Source organism: Euprymna scolopes, chromosome 3, assembly GCF_053919585.1.
Source record: "Euprymna scolopes isolate OS-2025 chromosome 3, ASM5391958v1, whole genome shotgun sequence".
Taxonomy (NCBI): Eukaryota; Metazoa; Mollusca; class Cephalopoda; order Sepiida; family Sepiolidae; genus Euprymna; species Euprymna scolopes.
The window spans coordinates 118,288,144-118,310,892 of record NC_136484.1 but is presented as its reverse complement, the minus strand read 5'-3'; the positions used below and the strand labels follow the sequence as shown (position 1 = coordinate 118,310,892).

General features: G+C 31.9%; 1 protein-coding gene across 1 annotated transcript; it reads right to left on the bottom strand.

Annotated features, from left to right (window-relative positions):
- Positions 1–250: 250 nt before the first annotated feature.
- Positions 251–18,004, bottom strand: LOC145258232 (toll-like receptor Tollo). The gene is made up of 2 exons (XM_080116194.1): positions 17,842–18,004; positions 251–4,158 (listed from the first exon to the last, which is right to left on the bottom strand). The coding sequence occupies exon 2, from the start codon at positions 4,140–4,142 to the stop codon at positions 834–836; it is 3,309 nt and encodes a 1,102-aa protein (XP_079972320.1). The 5' UTR covers positions 4,143–4,158; positions 17,842–18,004; the 3' UTR covers positions 251–833.
- Positions 18,005–22,749: the final 4,745 nt, after the last annotated feature.

Sequence of the window (22,749 nt, the reverse complement as noted above, 5' to 3'; positions counted from 1 at the left end):
GCTTTTAAACTGATACGAAATCATTCTGACGTGTCAACTTATTAATAGTTCTATTGTAAATTTTCCAATAATTATTTAACAGTCTGCATATTAGGTTTCATGATTATTGTGAAATTTGATTCTTATAATATATATATACATATATATACATATATATACATATATATATATACATATATATATATATATATATATATATATATATATATATATATATATATATATATGGTGTGTATTTTACGGGCCGTGCTATTATGAAATAGGATTTCCGAATTCAATTCAATTTACGCTACATTTTTAGATTTTAAAATGTTAGATAAATATAGAGACTAGTTAACTCCTATCCCAAGTAAAGAATGGCTTTCTGATTAATAATATTATTATTTTATCACCCTCATTAAATTACACAAATAGCGCATATACATTCTCGTACATAGTACACACGGTAGATAGAAAGAGAAAGGGAATGGCAGATACAAACAGGGAACGATTAAAAAAAAAGAAGAAAAGAACGTGCGAAAGAGAGGGTGATAGAGATGGAAAATTGCAAGCGAGTGAGAGTGCGAAGTATACTGCATGAGATAGAAAAAAAAAGAGCGAAACAAACGCAGACCGAAGGGGGGGGATGTAAGCTAAGTCGAAAAGCTAAAGCTATTTCTTCCACACTTATATTTATAGAGCAGGTGGCAGTACTGCTTTTAACCCATATATTGTGGGGGATGTTATATATTCCGTTTAATGAATTTTTCTAAAGAAATAAAGGGATATAATATCAAACGTCATTGATATGATACTTCATAAAACATATAGAAATCAGTTCGAAATATTTGTATTCACAGTTTAGATTCTTCTTTTTTCTCGGGTAACGTGAACCGAAGTTTGTCCCAAAACCTTGGGTCATCATATTTCAAGTAGGTTTTTGTCTTTATGTAAGGCATTAATCCGCCACCAACCAAATCCGGGTCAACATCTTCCAGCAAAACCACAATAAGGCTATTCATTTTATTTGATAATGACTCTAGGTGGGCCGCTTGAAACTCATATCTACACCATTCACTGGTGAGGAACTCATTGGTTAACAACAGAATCGTTCTTTTACTGTTTTCAATGCTTTCACTGATATTATCTACAATGGGAACCCCGGCCTGAAAATCTCTAAAATGGACGCACAATTTATAGGCTGGACTCGTGTTTTCTTCGAGACGAGGAAGCATTTCACTGACCACAAATGCATCTTGGGAATTATGGTACAAAACAAAAGCGTCGTATTTGTATTCCGTTTCATCCACCTGGTTTTTCTTTGATAAGATTCGCCAGCCGAAACGAATGAAAAAGAAGAGTTGGATTTCCATACGACACACATAGACAAAAGCCATAATTCCAAGCACAAGTACAAGAATTGGCAGACATATTGATAGAACGTATACGTGAACGTTATTTAAGCTATCTGAACGATGACATTTTTTTCTTTTATATTTGATTATTGGGATCTTCGTCTGATCACAAAGTATATTTTGATAATCAATATTTGAAAATCGATTAATTAAGATATCACTCAAACTATTTACATCTTCACATTCGCATGACCAAGGATTATCAAAAAGAAGAATCGATTTCAAATTATCAATATTAAATGTTTGACTGTCAATCTTTTTAAGCCTATTATGGCTCAAATCTAAAAGTTCTAAACTTGGTGTCACATTGAACGTTCCTGGCAATATTCTTTCGATTTTGTTGTGATTGAGGATCAACTTGGTCAGATTTCGTAAACCCAATAAAACATTCGAGTCTAAAATCCTGATCTCATTATATTCTAAATGCAATACTTTAAGATTGTTGAAACTAATGAATGTCCCTGCATCAATTCCTGTAATTTTCGAATGATTTAAATACAATATTTCAGCCATAGTTTTTCCGTTAAAAGATTCATTAGTCAAGTATCCAAGTTGGTTAGCACTGAGGTCGACCAAAATAGCAGCTTGAGGTATGTCAGTCCCATCAGTCAGATTCCTATTCTTACAATCAACTCGAAACTCTTTGAGATCATATCTAAATGTACAGATACAACTTGCAGCGCACTTGTTTTGGCAGAGACAGTTTTCTGTCAGACAACATTTACAGTTTAAGTAACAAGAGAAAGGTAAAGTGAAGAGAGAATTGCTTTTGTAACTGCATGCAAACTGTTGTTGTTGGCGGGAGTTGTGAGAAGTCGCTTCTAAGTAATGTATATCATCTTGAAGGCATTCACTCGGTGCCAGATCTAAAAATATTGGATATTTATTGAGTGAATTATTTTTTAACGATGACAAGTGACAATCACATTTTAACGGATTACCAAATACTGAAAAATTGGTGGCTGTTATGATATTGGGATTAATTCGCATACTTGAAGAATCGAGCCGGATAAGTTCATTCCATCTGAGGTCGACATTTTTTAGATATTTCAAGTTTTCGAATGTTCCTTCTTCTATGGTCGTTATTTTGTTATTTGACAAGTTAATTTCTTGAATTGATTCGGGGAACATGTTTTTGTTTAGAGTTGATAGATGATTGTGTTCAGCATACAGTTTTCTTAGGTTTGTTAAAATTATCAGAGAAGAATTCACATCTTTGATGTGGTTGTGTGCAATATGCAAAATCGCTAAACGTTTTAAACCAGAAAACGCGAAATAATCAAAATGGCGTAAATTGTTTTTGTTTAGGTTCAATTTTAAAAGATTCGGAAATTTGTAAAAATTTGCAGTTTTAATGATTTCAATCCTGTTTTGGTCGAGGTACAATGCATAGAGCGTAAGAAAAATCGGACTTTCTGAGAAGTCGGCTGTTTTTAATTCGTTTCCGGTCAGCTTTAGTCCTTTTAGATTATATGGCAATGCTGGCAATGCTGGCAATCTGGTCAGAAAGTTAAAACTTAGATAGAGAAAACTAATTTTGTTCAATGCCTGAAACGTTGTATTTTCGATATATGAAATTTTGTTGAACGATAATGATAATGTTTCCATTGACTTAAGTCCGCTAAATGATTTTTCATTCAACGATCTTATAGTGTTGCCTGTTAAATCTAACCGTGTTAACTGACTACACCATTTGAAAGTGTCCCCAGGAATGTCTTCGATTTCGTTTCTTGAAAGTAATAAGTAACGTAGAATTGAAGATTTTCCGCAAAAAGGAAATGGAATCATCGATATATTGCTGTTGGCGACATTCAGATACACCAAAGACAATTTAGTGAAGACGGAGATGTTACTTAATGATGTGTTTTCCGCTTCCATCGTTCTTAGATTTCGAAATTTCATGAAAGAAGCCGGTAGTTCGGTGATTGGGTTGGAGGAAATGATAAGATGCTCCAATTCTGTGCAACCAGCGCAGAAATCATCCGGAAGAGTTTGGAGACAATTTTGACCGATATTCAGATGTTCCATTTGAGGAAGATTCGCTAGTGAACCATGTTGGATTTCCGCGATCTTATTTGCTTCGAACGTCAAGTAATAAAGACTCTGAAATCTTTTGGAGAATCCGGCTCTCAAAATGCGGATTTCGTTGTGAGAAAGTATCAGTTTTTGCAGTTGATTAAATGAATTGTTATTTCCCGGACAAAATGTAGAATTTTCCACAATATCTTTGATTGGATTTTTCATAACTATGAATGATCGAAACTTGTCCAAGATACATAGTTTATCAAACGATAACGTCTGCCAGTCGGATTGCGCGAAGACTAGATCCTGTAGGTCTCGAGTGTGATGAAAAAAGTTCTGTGGAAATGTTAAATTAACACTACGAAAAATCAAAAGATCTTCAAATGAATTGAGCCCCGCGAACGCTTCTTCGTCAATATAGTTGAAAGAACAACCATAAAAAATTATCGACATCAAACGAAATAATCTCTGAAACATTCGACGCTTTAAAGAATTCGGACTTGAACTACTTTCATTGCATCGTAAATGCAAAACAGTAACGTATTCCGGTTGCAAATTGATTGAATCGATGGCGTTTATGCTATTAACTTCACAGATCGCATATGTCGAGTTCATCTTATGTTTGCATTTACATTCCTTCGGGCATGTCTGACAGACCATCACCGGCAGAAAGATCAAGCTGAACAAGGCCCATAATGTCGGCGATTTCAAATGCAGGGAAGTCATATTTTACGTTGACAATCTGAAAAACAAATTATCTCATTAAAGTAAGCCCGAATAAAAAAAAACATAAGATTATAGGCGGGTTGAGATTTTAAAAAACAACGATTAAAACCAACTTACAAAAAAAAAATTATGACATGAAGAATGTTTTGGAGTTAAAAACTATTTCGTATTATGAAACATTTTTTATATGAGTAAGTATGAAAGTATTATCCGCTTATTTACTTGATACACCATAATTTCTAGTATATCGGCATATTTTCAATATGGTGTTTGAATTCAAATATTTTTGTATTCCCCTATTAATACATAATAGTAACTTAATTTTTACTCCAAAATGTTCAGCATGTCATAATCTGAAATGGAGAAAGGTAATCCTTAATTCAACCGGTATAAACGACAAAAATAGTCTGTGCTGTGCATGGAAGTTTAGAAAGAGAATTTGCAGAGCGTGCAGGTGAGTTGATAGAAAGGAAGGAGTTTGGAATAAAACTAAAACGAACTAAACACCGACGGAGACACCGATTTATTGTTAAAAGATCGTCATGATTTTTTTAGTTTTGTGCATTTATTTCTGAAAATTTAATTTTTGTGTCATAGTGACAGATAAGATCGATCTGAAGGTTATACCAGAGTGTAGTGATTCGACCTCAACCAATCCATTATTAGGTAGATTGAAAAGCTGTGTGTCGGCTGTGCTTAGTAATAAGATAGAGTACATAATCTCTGTGCGTTTGACAGGTGGTGTCTTTTCGATTTAACAATAATTGAGTGAAGAAATTTGGGGATTATCCTTCTATAAAGGAAACCTGTGCGGCATCTACGCCGTTCTTGTACCATCCGATTGTTTGTGGCTCGAGGACTTAATGAAGCTTTTTGCTGAGTTTCTTGACCATATCCGATGGATATTAAAAGCTTCTCGCGTGGAGAAAGTAGGCATTTCTCAGCATCTGGACAGTCTTTGGAATTGATCATTTAGTTGAGATTGTTTTGCTCGGCGCGACAGAAACACATAAGTATGCAGAAGTACTGCACGTTGTTAGCAATGTGAAAGACTAAGCCACAATTCCTTGAATTTTGTAGGAAAGTGTATAGGGGATGGCAGCTATGCACCAGCTTCTTTCCCAGATAAGATGTAAACTCGATGCTATCAATTGTAATAATAACTGTGAACAGGAAAGGTTTCATTCCACTAGTTGATTATGATGCTCTTGCACTATAATAAAAAAAAAACTGTATATCAGGCGTGGCGAAAGTAGATATCGAAGTGGTTAATATTTACTAGAGAACTCACACATATGAAGTTAGGTGCGTTAGCCTCCGACTGGAGACCTGGCGTGCGTTTGGAATTGAGATCCTGGTAATAATGGCTGATAGACGCGATAAAAGCGCTAGAGGGAGTATCCATATTGAAGCCAGTGTAGGTCAGATTCCTTGAGAAATGTCAGTAAAATTCCGCTGAGCACTCTGTCAAAACCAGAAGCAACCTGTGAGAAAAATTCCTGGAACAGGGGATCGATCCGGCTGAAATGTCGTCAGTTTGGTCACGAATCTAAGTAGTGCACTGACGCAGCAGATCGCAGACTGGGGATTAAAAAGTGGGATGACATGATGCCCCATGATCCCACCAAATGGCAAGTCTCGGAGAAATAAGACCACCTCTGCCTAAGGATGGAGATATTGATAGTCGTAGGGGGTGAATGGTTGAAAGAGCGGGGGCGAGAATCAGTAAAGTAAACATATCCTTAAAGTTCTTGTTGATGACAAAAAATAACCACGAATGTCCGTTCAAAGTTCCTTGGAATTCCACGTATATCTGCCTTCTCTCCAACAACAGAATCTCACTTCACAGTCCAGAGGAGTTTATCTTCCTTTGGCGTCCCGTTATACAATCATCATCATCATCATCATCATCATCATCATCATCATCATAATAATAATAATAATAATAAGAAGAAGAAGAAGAAGAAGAAGAAGAAGAAGAAGAAGAAATAAAAAAGAACAGAAAAAAGAAAGGAAGAAAGATTAAGCAAGAATAAGTTCCAACATTCCGACCCTGTAAAGTATGCTTGATAATAACTTGTAAGCATTTAAACCGATTATTTCTGATTTGGAAAAAAAAAATGGTGTCGTTTGTTTTTTCGTGTTATTTGGTTCTTAACGATAATTTGAAAGTGTTTAAATTGACTCATCTAGAGAAGGAAAATAACAATAAAAAATAAAATGCTAAGAATATATATTAGATGCGTTCTGATGCTGTCCTGTTCTTAACGATAAATTTGAAAGCATTTTCTAATGGTCATTTTATATTAAAATCAAAAACATTAACATGTGATCCATATGTATCACAAACATTTTCGATTCTTCGTTGACTCATCATCAAAGGAAAACCAAATGAACAAAAATGCTGAAGAAGAGAATGTTAGAAATTGAACGTGAAACGGGCGCATGAAGTTATGTAGATACCAGAATTAGCGTCACGGGATAATACTCTATCTAAAAATAATACTGGCTTCATAGGCAATATTATTGATTCTAATTGAGTGTTGTTGTAGATACCTTCGAATATTTAATTTTTTTTAAATAGGTTTCGGGGTGTATTATTTTAGTGTTATTAAAATGGATTTGATTTATATCTTAGGCATTTATGTTTTTGTGAACGTCGGTAAATTGAACTGAAATTTACAAGATACAAGAAGAGGTAACGTTATCTAAGACAAAAATAAAATAATTACAACATTAAGTAACTGCAAGATATTGGAAAAAATAGATTAGGAGGGATTTAAATAGATTTAATCGAAATATAATGTTGAAGAAAACTAAGTGAAAAATTGAACGGAGATTTTGACACAGAAGTTAATATTAGAACTATAACTTTAAAATTAAACAAAGGTGATTAATAAATACTAGTGGTGGGACGATTTCAATATTTTTCCCGATTCCGATGATAGTACCGATTCTGTACTAAATTCACGATTCCGATACAATTTGCCGATTCTGATTCCGATTCATAATAAATCCCTAAATATTTAACTATGAATGTGTTCTTTTGTTCCGATTACTGTGAAAACACATCTTAAATATGCATATCTTTTCTCAGACGTAAAAAACACACTTGTGAGGGGTTGATCTAGAGATTTTAGTCTTACGGGAAGTTTGAAATCAATAAATATTTATTATTTTATTATTACTACAAGGAGTGGAAGATGTTTCTTAAACAAAAATAAAATAAAAATGCTAATTAAAAGGATCGGTGTTGGCATCGGAAAATAGGCGCAAGTTTTTCCGATTCCGATACCGATTCTGATACTCCAAAAAGTTCTGATTTTTCCGATTCGCGATTCCGATTCCGATTAATTGTCCCAACACTAATAAATACTAAAGTCAAAATATGAAAATATGAATGAAAGGAATTTCGATAAATTGATAAATACTAAGAAAACAGAGTTATCTCCCTTATAACGTAAAGATATTACGAATGATAATGGAGAGGAAAGGGGAAATAATTAAAATGAAATACTTAGATAATGATAAGAATTGAAAAGATAAATTTAAAATTTAAATTATTGACATAACCAGTATGGATGAAGATAAATTTTATTAAGACTATTTTAATTAACATTTTTATTACAGTTCCTTTACAGGAAATAACATGCTAAGCAAAAATTAATTTGTGGATCGTAACATGTACATAAAGTTTATACAAAACTATGATGGATTGAGAAAGAAATACTGGAACATCTAAATAGAAACTAGAAGTTTAAGGTCTAGATTAGTATTTAAGAAATAAATCAATTAAATAAATAAATTGGAAAAGAAACATAATTATCAAAATAAAAACACACAAAAGATTAAATTAATATTGAAATAGGTGATTGGTTGAAATATCATTTAAAAGGCAGAAATGCGAAAATGGGGCAATTACTAAATTCGAAAGCTATTGAAAAGAGAAAAAAAGAAAATATAAGAGTAGTGTAGCAGTGGGTGCAACTGCTTGATTTCTTAAAATGAAGATTATGAGTGTATTTTGCCGTCTAAAGAGTAGCTATTTTTGGAATATTTTTAAATGATATAATATTTAAATTTGTCCGAATTGAATATGAAACAAATGTAACGCATGAGAAAGTACACTATATGAGGTTTTCATTATATATATTTTGTTGTCTTGTTGTTTGCGAAAATATTATATACATACTCGATTATGAAAACTGATAATCAGGAAGAGTCAATAAATTTTAGTTTGATTTTATTGGTAAACTTTAATTTAAATATATTATAATTTTGGTTAAAATATATAATAAGGTACACACACACATACACACACACACACACACACACACACACACATATATATATATATATATATATATATATATATCGAAATATACTTTATTTCCTTATAATATATACAAATCCTTATTTGATAAACTCAGTGTAATTACAAAGCAATATAATGAAGGAATAACAAAAGTTAATATTCCAAAGTTCATGATGTTGACCATCTTACAATTTATTCCTTTAATTCAGTTGACATCTACAATTCTAGACAGTATCTGTTCCTTTAATTCAATTCCTGAATATATATATATATATATATATATATATATATATATATATATATATATATATATATATATATATATATATATATATATATATATATATAAGGGGGTAGTCACCAACAATGTGTAATTTTTAAAATTATTTTATTATTCCCTGTCTTGGTTTTTCATTGAGAATTAAGTTTAGATCATTGTGATAATGTTTTTAAATCATTGAAATCGTTTTTAACGCGTTTCAGACGTTCTGTGAAGCGACCTCTTCAGAAATTGTTTTCAAAATGTGTTGGAGATGTAAAAATAGCATTTTCGTATATATATATATATATATATATATATATATATATATATATATATATATATATATATATATATATATATATATATAGGAGTTGAAAATGAATTCACAAATACTATATATTGGAAAATATAGAATAAGTCATTTATTTAATAAAGTTAGTTTGGGATAAAGGGGGCTCTTTATACCAAGGTATTTCGAAGCCTAATGCTTCTCATCAGAAGAGTAGAGAAGGTGATGGGTAGCATAATGGGGGTGTGACGTCTAGCGAGGGAATCATAAGGAACTAAATAAATAAATAAAATTACTGATGTTGTTTGGGGGAATTATATTGGATTCTTAGATAAAGATTCTAAGATAAAGGAGGAGCGTGCTATATAAAGTGTAGTGTAAAAATAGATTACAGGGTTTCTATCATAGTTTTAAATAATGTAAGTAGTTTATGTATTTAAGATTCAGAGAGAGGTATAGGGTTAAGTGGGTTGTAGTTCAATCTTATCCTATGTAAGATGTATAGTGTCTATGCATGGGGATTTACGCTAATTTTTTTTATCGACAACGGTACCCGAAACAACAGCAGCACTTAGAGACGGTGTATGTTTTCAGGCGTAATATTATGATGAAGATTTAAAGCGATGGTGTATATACTAAGCAGGTCGGTTGGTTGGTTGGTTGGTTGGTTGGTTGGTTGGTTGGTTGGTTGGTTGGTTGGTTGTTTTTGTTTTACGGCATATCAACCTTTTCGGGTTATTTAATGCCGAATCCAAAGATTTTGAAGAAAATTTTTTTAAATAGAATATATTTGTTGTTTTCACGTCGGTTTCTATTTAACCCATAGTTGGGACCCTAACAGGTACTACAACTCCGGGTCAGAGTGGACCTGGGAGCAATGGTAATTAAAGGGTGGCTCCACACTCCCCAAAGCCCACAAGCTGGGGCCTCACCACTGGATGTAGTTTAAGGTCATATCCAGGACCCCCATTTAGGGACTTTTACCCTCTCCAGGGAGGAAGTCGGCGTATTCTAATGCCCCACCGACAGGGCCATACTAAGCAGGATTAATCAAAGTAACTTATATTACAACATTACTTAAAAGGGGAATATGGCTGTATCGTGATGTTATGAGATTAATGCAAGTTAAATTGTAGATTACATGGGGAGTGTACTAGGGTTATAATGTTATAGGGTAGGGGAAGGTCCGAAAGTGAATTAAAGGGGTAAGTTATGAGGTGGGTATGAGTGGGAATTTGCAAGAAAGTAATAATTTTTCAGATGACAAATGGTGGATAATATGTAGTGATTTTCCTAGGGATGCCTTGTTGTTAGGTGCGTATGAAATATAAGGCAAAGGCATAAAGATAGTGGAATAAAGTTGAGAGAAGCGGGTGAAAAATACAACTGAAAAAATTGTAAATAAATAATTTTGGACACGAAAAACGTAGTTTTTTTTTAATCAAGTTCTAGTTTTAATCATGCACAAATTGGGTAAAGAAAATATTTTTTGAAAATATTCCTGCACCTTACATTTTTCTTTTTCGTCTTTTTTAAACTATTTTCGCATTTTACTGGATGCTAACCAACAAAATTATATAAAAAAAAAAAACAATATTTAAAGATTCTATTAAATCGATTCACTATTTTCACAATCGATTTACAGCTCCGATTTGACGTTGAATCGTTCACACCCTCCCGCCATTATTATTATTTAGTTTTCTTTTCTTCTTTTTTTGCGACTTTTCACTTTGAGAAAAGTTCGGTTTCCCCTGTAATTATTTTTTATTTATTTATTTACGACTTTTTAAAAAGATGCCTTTGCATTTAACTATCCGCGCTATTTTTTTAAATAGTATTTTCACATTCTACGATATCTTTTTTAGTAAATTGTTAGGTGGAAGTACAGAATAGTTACAAAGCACCCTACCCTTCCCATGTAAAATAATAGGTTTCTTAATAATAACGTTATACGTCAAATGTGTGTCGTTAAATCGAAAAGTACGTTTTTTAACGTAATTCCACGTGAATTCATGAAAAAAAAACGGGATGGGATTGAAAATCCTTTATATAAGAGGGTTTTAATCCGTTGAAAAAAGTGAAAAATAAAGAAAAGAAAAAATACAATGCGCATTGTACAATCGACCCTAGTTTTGTGTGTATGTGTGTGTGCACTCGCGCGAGTGTGTGTGTGTGTGTGTGTGTGTGCGCGCGCGTGTTTACAGCCTTAAAAATATCAAGAAATTAAAAATTAATTAAATAGTATTTAAAGGTGAGACCGTATAAATTATTAAAAAAAAATTCTATTTATATTGTTTACAATTTAAAATTAAAAGAACACTCATGATTCGTCGGGTTAAATAAATATTTAATGTATATTTTAATAATAGGGTCAATAAAACTTATTCTTCTATTTACAAAATTTTTTGTAAAATTTTAGTGTTTTTAGTAGTGCTAGCAGTAAAAATCGTGATAGCAAATGTACGCAAACGACTTTTAATAAATTGCAAGAAGAAATATGATTTAATCATGCACAAACATATATTATGCAAATAATTTTTTTTTAATAGCGTAAATTGATTTTTTTAAAATTTATTTCTTTTAAACAATTTAAACGGACTCTTAAACCGGAATCGAAGACAACATTTCTATCAGAAACTTGCAGAGAATACAAAATGTACGATTTCGTAATTCTTTACATTAGATTGATAATTTGTATTTTTTTTTATTATTATTTGAACTACTGTTCTCATCTTGGATATTATTCTCACAAAGTCTAACGTCTGGCCTTCATCATATGAGTTTTGTCGAACTAAGGAATCTATACAGAATTCTGAACGAGAATTTTTAATTAAATAAACATTAGACATAGGAAGAATTTTTACATAATTTATTTATGTTTAGTTCGTAGAGGAGTAAACAAATATAGTTTCAAAATATAACTAAAAACATAACCTCTTAATGAGGGGTGGAGTAAACGGTGATTCATTACATTTTTACCTTACCACAGGAGTCGATCAGTATCATGCATAACCTTACTCTGGTTACAGATGCGTGTTCTACATGCAATATAAATCATATATATATATATATATATATATATATATATATATATATATATATATATATATATATACTTCGGAGTAGTTTTTATTTAACAATCAGTGGTTATGTAAACGTGAGATTGTAGGTTTACAAAATATTACTGGCAGTAATATTCTATAAGTTATCCCATCTTAACGAGAATTGCTCGATATTCAAGATAGAGCAAATAAATTAAATTGTAATTCAATGAATTTCAAAAAACTCTCATTGAAATGAAATGAAGTGGTTGAGTTTCATATCAAAGAATTTTTATTATTCTAAGCAAGACAAAGAATGTTTTAGAAAGTTTATCTCCTTAACCTATAGGGTTTCGATGTCTACCATCTCATCAGAGGAGTGAAAATATTAGCAAATAGTTACAAAGGTATGCACCCTATTTGCTAAAGTCAGTGAGACATGGAAAGTCAAAGTGAAAACATTATATTTATCAGAAGTTCTGTGGCAGGAGTATTTGTAGAAAAAGGATATGACTGTTTTTGTTGATCCAACTTGTTTGGTAAAATCAAACAAGTTGGATCAACAAAAACAGTCATATCCTTTTTCTACAAATACTCCTGCCACAGAACTTCTGATAAATATAATGTTTTCACTTTGACTTTCCATGTCTCACTGACTTTAGCAAATAGGGTGCATACCTTTGTAACTATTTGCTAATATTTTCACTCCTCTGATGAGATGGTAGACATCGAAACCCTATAGGTTAAGGAGATAAACTTTCTAAAACATTCTTTGTCTTGCTTAGAATAATAAAAATTCTTTGATATGAAACTCAACCACTTCATTTCATTTCAATGAGAGTTTTTTGAAATTCATTGAATTACAATTTAATTATATATATATATATATATATATATATATATATATATATATATATATATATATATATATCCTGGATATGACCTTAAACTATATCCAGTGGTGAGGCCCCAGCTTCTGGGCTTTGGGGGGTGTGGCGCCACCCTTTAATTACCACTGCTCCCAGGTCCACTCTGACCCGGAGTGGTAGTGCCTATTAGGGTCCCAACTATGGGTTAAATAGAAACCGACTTGAAAACAACAAATATATTCTATTAAAAAAATTTTCTTCCGAATCTTTGTATTCGGCATTAAATAACCTGAAAAGAGTTGATATGCCATAAAGCAACCAACTAACCAAAACCAATCAATATATATATATATATATATATATATATATATATATATATATATATATATATATATATATATATATATATATATATATACCCGTGTCAGAATTATAGGCAAATTGATATTTTGGGTCTAATTCCGATAGTTTTCAATGAAAATTTGCGAAACCTCGAACGTTATACGGAAATACTAACGCATTCGCAGATATAAAATTTTAAGCTGATGTGCGCAATAGCGAGCAAACGGCAGCCATTTTGATGACTTGCAGTTTTTTTCAGCGTGGCAACTTTATATGCAATATGGGACGTAAAGGTGATTTAGGTCACGCTGAGAAGTCTAAAATTGTTCACAGGCTCCATAATAAGATTTCCACCTTACAAATTGCCAAAGAATTACACCGTGATCATCGTACAATATATAGAAAAATATTGTACTAACCCTCCACTTTGTCGGACGTTCTGACAAAGGGAAAATTCGTAAGAAATCATATCTGTCATGTCGAACAATGAGCAAGGTAGGAGAGAAGTTCGCCGTAACCCACTTTCACTTGGGGATGTTGGCAACCATTACATCGTTCTTTCGTGAGTATTTGATGTCTTTCTAGAAACAATTCTTACAAAAAGATATATATGAAGCGAATGCCAACAATAATCATCTCATTAATTCGAAATGAATGAAAGAATTATGCCTAACAACAACAACAACAACATTAATAACAGAAACCATCATTAGCAGAATAGTTAGTTTGACGCTGACCTGTGTTGGTCGGCTTTTAGAAAATGATTTCCAAACTAATTCAAGCTTGCCAGATACTTATTTATCCCTTATAATCTCTGATAATATTATTTAGTTGTTTGTTTGCATGTTGAATGTTTCATATACTGGAAGGAAGGGTGAATAAAGAGAGAAATAGTGGGAATCGCGGAATAGAGGGAACAGTGTTAGCATCGTCGCAAGAGGAGAGAAAGAGGGTGGCGTTAATAAATAAATGACGTAAATAAAGAAGAGTAAAAAAACATAAGAAGCAGCAATTCATAATTAGAAATATATAAATCTGATATATGGTGAATGAGATAAAATATCTAGTTTGTTTTGCGTCCTATATACGAACCTTGACTATAAGACTAAAGTGATCTACTTACAATTTCAATTTTCAAAAACAAACACTTTATATTAAAACATAAAACTTTTTGCATTTAAATACAACTTACATCTAATTAAAGTACACTTTTCAAATAGAAATCACTTCTATTTTATATACACATTAGTACAAAACACAAAATTGTTTACAAAACAAAAAACTTCCTTTTTAATACAAGATTTATTTTAAAACAACAACCCCTTTTGATTTTCAATGCAACTTAAATTTTTAAACCGCAATAATTTTAAAATAAATCAATTAAAATCAAAATATGTTTCATTTTAAATACCATTTAAGATGTGAACACGTAATTATTCTGAATTTAAAAACAACTGTATCTGTTTCAATCGATATAAAGTTAATTGATTTATTCAACAGAACAATATAGTTAATTTTAATACAATTTAAATTAAATGAACATAGACCACTTAGGTTGTAAATAAACTAATCATAAAGCAGGGGCCATTTTCCTCTTTAATTAAATAAATTATTATAAAGAAAAATATATTCTATTTTATATACAATTAAAATTAAATACAGATAAATTTTTAAAATAACAATAATTTTTACTACAACTAAATTGTTGAAACAACTATTTTAATTTACTTACTTATTTAAAAAGAACAATAAGTTCGATTTAAGTATGAATTTGTAAGTTTAAGCTACAAACATGCAACCATCCTGACTTTAATACATCTTTAAATGTTAAGTAGCAACCATTTTTAATTTAATTTAATTTTTATATTAATCAAATTCAATTAAAATTAAATACAATTTAAAAAGATTTAAAAACGTGTTAGTTTTAAAATATCAAAACATCTTAAAATATCAAAACATCTACCACGTTGATTTTAATTTAATTAAGTAATAACTTTAAGCAAATATTTTATTTAAATGCAATTCATATTTTGACTCAGAAACCATTTTGATTTTTGAACCAATTTACATTTTAAACAAACATTTTGATTTCAATTAAGTGTAGCAATTTATGGAATTGAACAAACCACTATTTGGTTTAAAATAACATTTAAATATTAAAAACTACAACCATTTTGATTTTAATCAATTATTTAATAAACGAGAACTATAGATTTCATTTAAATACAATTTACATTTAAAACAACTTAATTCTAAAATTAAATGCTAACACAAACATTTCGATTTTTTTCTGTTAAATCTCTCTTTAATTTATGGCATTTATATTTTAAAAGAACATTCTGTTTAGTTTAAAAAAATAAAATTTGAAGCATCTATTGCAACTTTAATCTTATTATTTGATTACAAAAAACTTTAATTGTAAATATAATATTTTTCTCAGGCAATTTTGATTTCAGTTTAGTTTATCATTTAATAAAATAAAACATAATTCATTTCAAGTACAATTTAGGTGTTTTTAAATACAATTTAAATCTAATTAAAGTACAATTTTCAAATAGAAATCACTTCTATTTTATATACAAAACGCAAAATTGTTTTTTAAAAAAACTAATGACATATGACCGAGGGGTTCTAGACGTTGTATCAAAGTTTACAGTTACCTAAAGGTGCTGAGTTCAATCCTGAACGAAAGCAGTGAAAAGTAACATTCAAAACAGAGAATCAGCAACTATGTCCCAGAGCCTAGCTGGAGTCCGAACACGGTACCCCCGTAATAATAATAAAGGGTTGGGTTCGAGACTCCTAACAAACGGTTCCCCAGTTCGATACAAAACACCTGATGAAGGCCGGAGGGCAAAACGACCGAAACGTTGTGACTATAACAACCAAGATGAGGAAGTCGGTCCGATAATCTCAATCAATGAAAACACCTCATCTCCAAAATACAGACAATTACCAAGTACAAATTAATTTGAATACGTAAATTATAACCGGCATCACTTTTATTTAATTAACTAATCAAATAAAAACAGTATTCATCTTAAACGGAATTGAAATTAAATACTACTTAGGTTTAAAAGAAACGATCACTTAAATGTTAAAACAGTCATTATTTTAAGTTTAATTTAATTAATTAATTAATCACTTTGAACAATGACCGGTATTTAAATAAAATGTGAATGTTCAACCCGCTATCAGTTTTTATGCAGCTTAAATTTTGAAGCAGCAGGAACGTAGAAATTAGTTAAATGTTTCTATTAACTAAATGCAATAAAATTTAATTGAATTAGAAATTCTAAAATAACAACCTGTTTGGTTTTAAATATAATAAAATATTAAAATATCACAATTTTGATATTAATTTAAAATTATAATAAATGTAATTGTAATACAATTTGAAACTAACAAGCTATCTTGGGTTTAAACTGCAACGGTTTTGATTAAATTACGTTTGTAAAATTATTATTTATTAAATTTTGAATAAAAATTAAACAGGATTCAATTTAAATTTATAAAAACAACAGCAACTTTGGTGTTGAAAACAACTCACATACTAAAACAACGACAATTTTCACTTTTGTTTAATCATTTAATTAGATAAACAACAATATTTGTCAGTTTAAATATCATTTACATTAAATATTGTTAAAATTGTTAAACAACAATAAATTTTATATACAAGTTAAATGTTAAAGCCACAACCATTTTTACTTTAATTAATGAAAAAAAAGTTTTATAAGGAACGTGTCGATTTTAAATACAGCGTTAATGTAACAAAAGGAAACATTTTAAATTCAGTTAATTTGTAAAAAAAATAAATAAATAAAGACCGAATGCGATTTAAACAAATACAATTTGGATTTTAAAGGAGCAATCGCTTTGACTTTCTATAAATTACCAGGCATTTAACTTTAAATTTAATTAATTAACTTTTAAAGAATATAAACTTTCAGTAACGTACGGTTTAAATTTTAAACATGCAATCATTGTGATTCTTAATATCCTTTAAAATTAAAACGTTTTGAATTTAATTTGGATTTTCGCTAATTTAATTAATTAATTAAACAGCGATCTGAAATGTTTTGAATAGAAAGTAAATGTTTAATCAACGACGATTTTAATTTTAGATTAATTTAAAAGAACAATAACTTTCAGACTATTTAAAATGAAAATTGGTAACCATTCTGAATTTTAAGTGCATATGAAATGTTTAAACAACAGCAGTTTAGAATATCAATAATTTTTTTAATTAGAAATGAATGGTATTTTTTAGAAAATATATTTCATTTGATATTAAAACATTTATCACTTTCATTTTATTTAATGTAATTAATTGTATGTAATAATACAACGCACATTCAAAAACAATAGCTTTTATTTTAAATACAATTAAAAATTTTATAATCCATGATTTTGTTTTTGAATCCAATTTTTCTTTAATAACTAATAATTTTCATTTTTAGTATAATTTAAATTTGTCTGTAAAATCATAAATTTTAGAAATTTTTCTTTAAAGCATAAATGTACAATTTTTAAAGAATTAAATTAAGTCAAGAAGAATTTTTAAAATCATTAACTTACATATTTCTGCGGTTAACCCAGATCAATTAATTTCGGGAGTCATCACCTTTGCGCTTCCAAAATATTTTAATACACATGGACGTCAATATGTATCATTTATAGAAACTGAACCCCTACACCTTTCATTCCCCAAAAACTTCTGGGATGATTTTTTCACGTATATTAACGGACTCTAACAATGGTCCTTTTTCTTATGTAAAAAATTTTTAAAAAAAGAAGAAAACAATGAAAATTCAATGATCATCTTCCTGACTAGACAATGTCATAAAAACAAAACACTTAAAGAGTGTCACGAATGTTCAAGTAGCCGGATTTTGCAATGAATCGACCGTAGCCAGAACCACCAAAAGGTTCCGTTTACATTAACGAGATGAAGAGAATAGTTTGGCTTCTTTTCATAAATTCTTACACTTTCCTATGATCCTTATTGTTAAGTGTTCTGACATTATGTTGAACAAAGATGGCGGCGCAGTTCAGATTAGATCCTGACTGTAATTGACAGTAACCAAGATGGCGGCCAAGAATCAAATGTGGACCGTGACGTATTTAGCGACGAACTGATTGAATCCAAAATTCGACAATTTTTATTGTAACTTTGGAAGGTTTTCATTGGTTGTTTAGCACAGCCGGTGGTTATAAAAATGATTGGCGAATCCACTGGTCTAATACCACCATTAGTCCTCTGATGGGGAAGGTCTCCTAGCGGCTTCAACTGCAGGGAGACAGGGTAGTAGTACACTCAGCCCAACAAGTGAGGGGCACTTGACACTCAGCCCAACAGGTGAGGGGCCGCAAACCAGACCAGCACCTGTTGGACTGAGGTACGCCGCCTGGGTAATAGCTAGGAGGTCCACCCTCCCAGGCCTTGCCACTGGGTTTCCCGGTGGAGTAAGTTAATTGCTTACTGCCTGAGGCGCCCCTACCGGGGAGTGCCGACAGGGTTACTCAGGCAATTTTTACAATTGCAGGAGTGCCCCTCCTTTAGGAGAGCCTGCTGGATCCCCACTTTCCAGCCTTGTGCCACATTTTGCCGAGGTGGGCGGCAAATAAATAACTACCCCCAAATAGTAGTCTTACTATGATGGGATGTGTCTCCTAGCGGCTTCGGCTGCAGGGAGACAGGGTAGAGTACTCGTCAAGGATCCGTTCTTGACACTTAGCTGGAACCGGCCACGCACCTGTCGGACTGAGGTACACCGCCTGGGTAATACCTAGGAGGTCCACCCTCCCAGATCTTGCCACTGGGCTTTCCGTTGGAGTAAGCTCATCGCTTACTGCCTGAAGCGCCCCGACCAGGGAATGCCGACGGGCTTACGCAGGCAATTTTTACAATTGCAGGAGTATCCCTCATTAGGGGAGCCTGCTGGATCCCCACTTTCCGTCCTTGTGACACATTTTGCTGTGGTGGGCAGCAATTAAAACTCTACTCGCAAATAGTAGTCAAAAACAGTTTACACTTATATTATAATTCAGATGTTCAGCCTGAAGGCATCAAGTAGTATGTTTTAGACTTTAATATAACTCAATTTAGGAATGGACCCTTCAACCATCTTGCTAAATGAACTGAAGTGACTGTTAATCTATAATTTTCTAGCTGGTAACCGCAAGTTAACATTTTTTTTTTAATTCTATTTCAATTTCTTTAATTTTAAAATCCGTACTGGGACATGAAATGGATATCTGACACAAGTGCAGACCCATGGAAGCAAAGAGAAAGTAAGAGTGAAAGTCAATTAAACAGACATATTACTTTATTAATATAGAGTCGTAATGTCCTTGTATATCTCTCTCTTTTTGTCTCTCTCTCTTTTTTTTTCTCTCTCTCTCTCTTTGTTGGAGGATTCAATTTAAATTAAAGCCCTATACTAAGACAAAACATAAGTTTCCTTAGGTCATAATAGCTTATAATTCCAATACTGGTTCCATCATTGGGCATCAACATTACAGTTCATGAAAGCTTTGTCGGTACAAAATGGTTTATCACTGCAGACACTGTGAGTATGTTCAATTGTGTGTTTGGGGTTTCTAAAAGAGCAGTTGCTTTTTGTTGTTGGTTTTGTGCTGTGGAATTTGCCGGCTATCTTTCTAACTTTTGCTTTTGCTTGGTTAAGGGTTAACTATTTCGCTCATTGTGAGATCAGTAAAATCTGGTAAGTAGCAAAGCTTTACGATCCATGCGTAGAGAGCAAAGGTTTTACAACTGTGTATGAAACCAAAAAGAGACTTATTGGTACACTATGTTCACTACTTGTTGTACAAGGAAGAATTTCCACAAGTAATTGTTTTTTTTATGAGAAATCTATTGGTTGTATTACTTTTGTATTAATGTTTACAATAATATCGTTACATAATGCTCTGTTAAGGACATCTATAAACACCAATAAATATGTCATACGCATTAACAATCCTTTTTTCTCAATGAGAGCATTCCCTTAGAAAGAGGCTAATTGGTTATCCAAATGATAACCAAGCAGTCTACTGGGCGTAATAATTTCAACTGAACTCCAAGAGAATTACCTAAAACTCTTTGAGGATCTGGCAGAGGCTTTCCTGATATTGCTGAGGAAATACGTCTTTTCTCCTACCTATGTTAAATAGAAAGTCTATCGAAGCTATCTAGAGTTGAGGACATACCGCTCTAAGAATTTGAAATGAATGGTTCTTGTCTTGGGGATGGGGAGGCTTCATGTTCTGACAGGCTTCTGGGCTTGACCTTTACTCCAGACCTGAAATGGAACACGTATATCAAATCCATTGCCAAGATCGCTGGAAAAATGGTCGGATCCTTCTACCGATCCAGTAGATATCTCACACCTGATGCCATTCTCTTCCTTTATAAAAGCCAGGTACGGCTAACGATGAAGTACTGTTGCCACATCTGGACAGGAGGTGCTGGAAGCAGCTTACCTGCCGTGACATAGTTCAAAATAGACTTCGTAGCTTAGTGGGGGGATGCCCTTTTCTATTCCCTGCAACCTCTTTCCCATAGAAGAGACGTTGCGAGCCTGTCGCTGTTTTATCGTTATTTTCAGGACAAGTGCTCAGCTGAGCTTCAATCAATGGTCTCCCCTCGCCAAACTTTCACGAAAAACACTTGTCTAGCCAAAACCACTATCAATAATTTCCCACACTCTTTATCTTTGCCTAAATCAAAATGTACATTCCATGAACAAAGCTTCTTAGAACTGCACGCCTGTTGAACTCTCTTCCGATGGCCTACTTTCGAGCTGACTACAATCTAATTGTCTTCAAGTCCAACGTAAACAAGTTCTTAATGAACCGTCCCCCTAAGTAATTCAATTTACAAAATTCCCCCTACTTATGTTTACTCGCTATAATCACATTGACTAATGTAACCTTAATTCTCGGGTGGCCGCCGGGCCTTGATAAGTGGTGATTTCTGTGTAAAATAAAAATATTTCTGTCCTTTCTTTCTCTTTCTGTTTCGTGCTTGTGCTGCATTAATACGTGTACTTCGTTTGCCTCGATTTAGTCTTATATCTTCTTCATTTCAAATGTCTTTTTTGCAGCTCCTTCATTTTTTTTTCTTTATTACTTTCTACCTTTTTCTCTGTCTTTTCCTGTTTACTTCCATTTTTTTGTCCTTATTTCCTCATCTTTATCTTTTTTCGTCTATATTCCATTTCTTAAAGATCATTGATTTTCTTGTTATTCTTCTTCTGACTCTTCTTTTTCTTTATTCTTCGTCCTTCTGTTTCTTCTTCTTCTTCTTTTTCCCCCCTATTTTGTTTCGCAGTATTCTTTATTTTTATCTTTATCAATTTCTATCTTATTTCATCTTCATTCTTCATTTCTATTTTTCTCTTCTTTCTTCTATTACTTCTTCTATCGTTTTTTATAAACAGATGACTTTGCTGTTGTTGTTCTCTTTAATTATATTTTAGTTTTTTCTTTCTTTTTTCCGTGTATCAAATGACCAGATATAAAAGCTAATATTTGTAGATGGGAACATATATCCATTCAAAAGATAGTGATAAATAAAGGTCTTTCCAAGACAATCTTCCACCCTAATTTGTTTGGTTTTCTCCCAGATTTCTCTTTCATTACTTTGAAGCTGCATCACGTTTTCTCTTCTTTCGATTTGCTTACTTTAAGCTCAAACGTTTTATAAAATACTTTTATTTACCTTTCTTTTTAATTGAAATAAACAGGTTAAAATTTACCAGAATTGCCCAATCAGCTCTATTTATTTAATAAGTACTTTTTATACTCGTAAGTCACGAGCTTTGGCATCGGGGATTGGTACTAGGTACCTCCAAACTCAGTAAAGGAGAAAGCATATTTTCTAAAATGATAAACGCCTCTTTCTGTCTATGTACTCGCATCTGTTTGAACTATTTACATAATGATTCTGCGTCTCGCTTCTTTTATTTAGCATGAATGCATTAGGAATAATACGCATTCGCTAAATCCAAGGGCGGTAACTCATTCAAACTTGAGGAAATTATATGTTTAAGGAAAATGCATATGCATGTGCAAACAGTGGGACGATGTTTTTTTTTTTTAATTTAATTTTATTCCAGATGTTTTAGCTGAGGAAATGTATGAAGAAATATTTATAGAAGAAAACCGTAAAAGCAATAATGGAACGCAGAAACCAGAAAATATGAATATATGAAATTATTTATGAATCAAATCATATTGTCACGTTTCAGAAAATTGCATATATATACTAGAAGATATATACGGCGTCGCCTGGTATCAAACATAACGTTAAATTCCTTTATAAAGAAATGAAGTGAAAAACAATAAAGAGACATATGCATGCAAGTATTATGTACTTTTGTAAGTAAAAATATAAATAGTCGAGCTGAGATTGAAATCAAAACAAGGAAACAGGGAGTCGAGTACCATAACATAAACGCTATACATACGTTGAACGCTAAA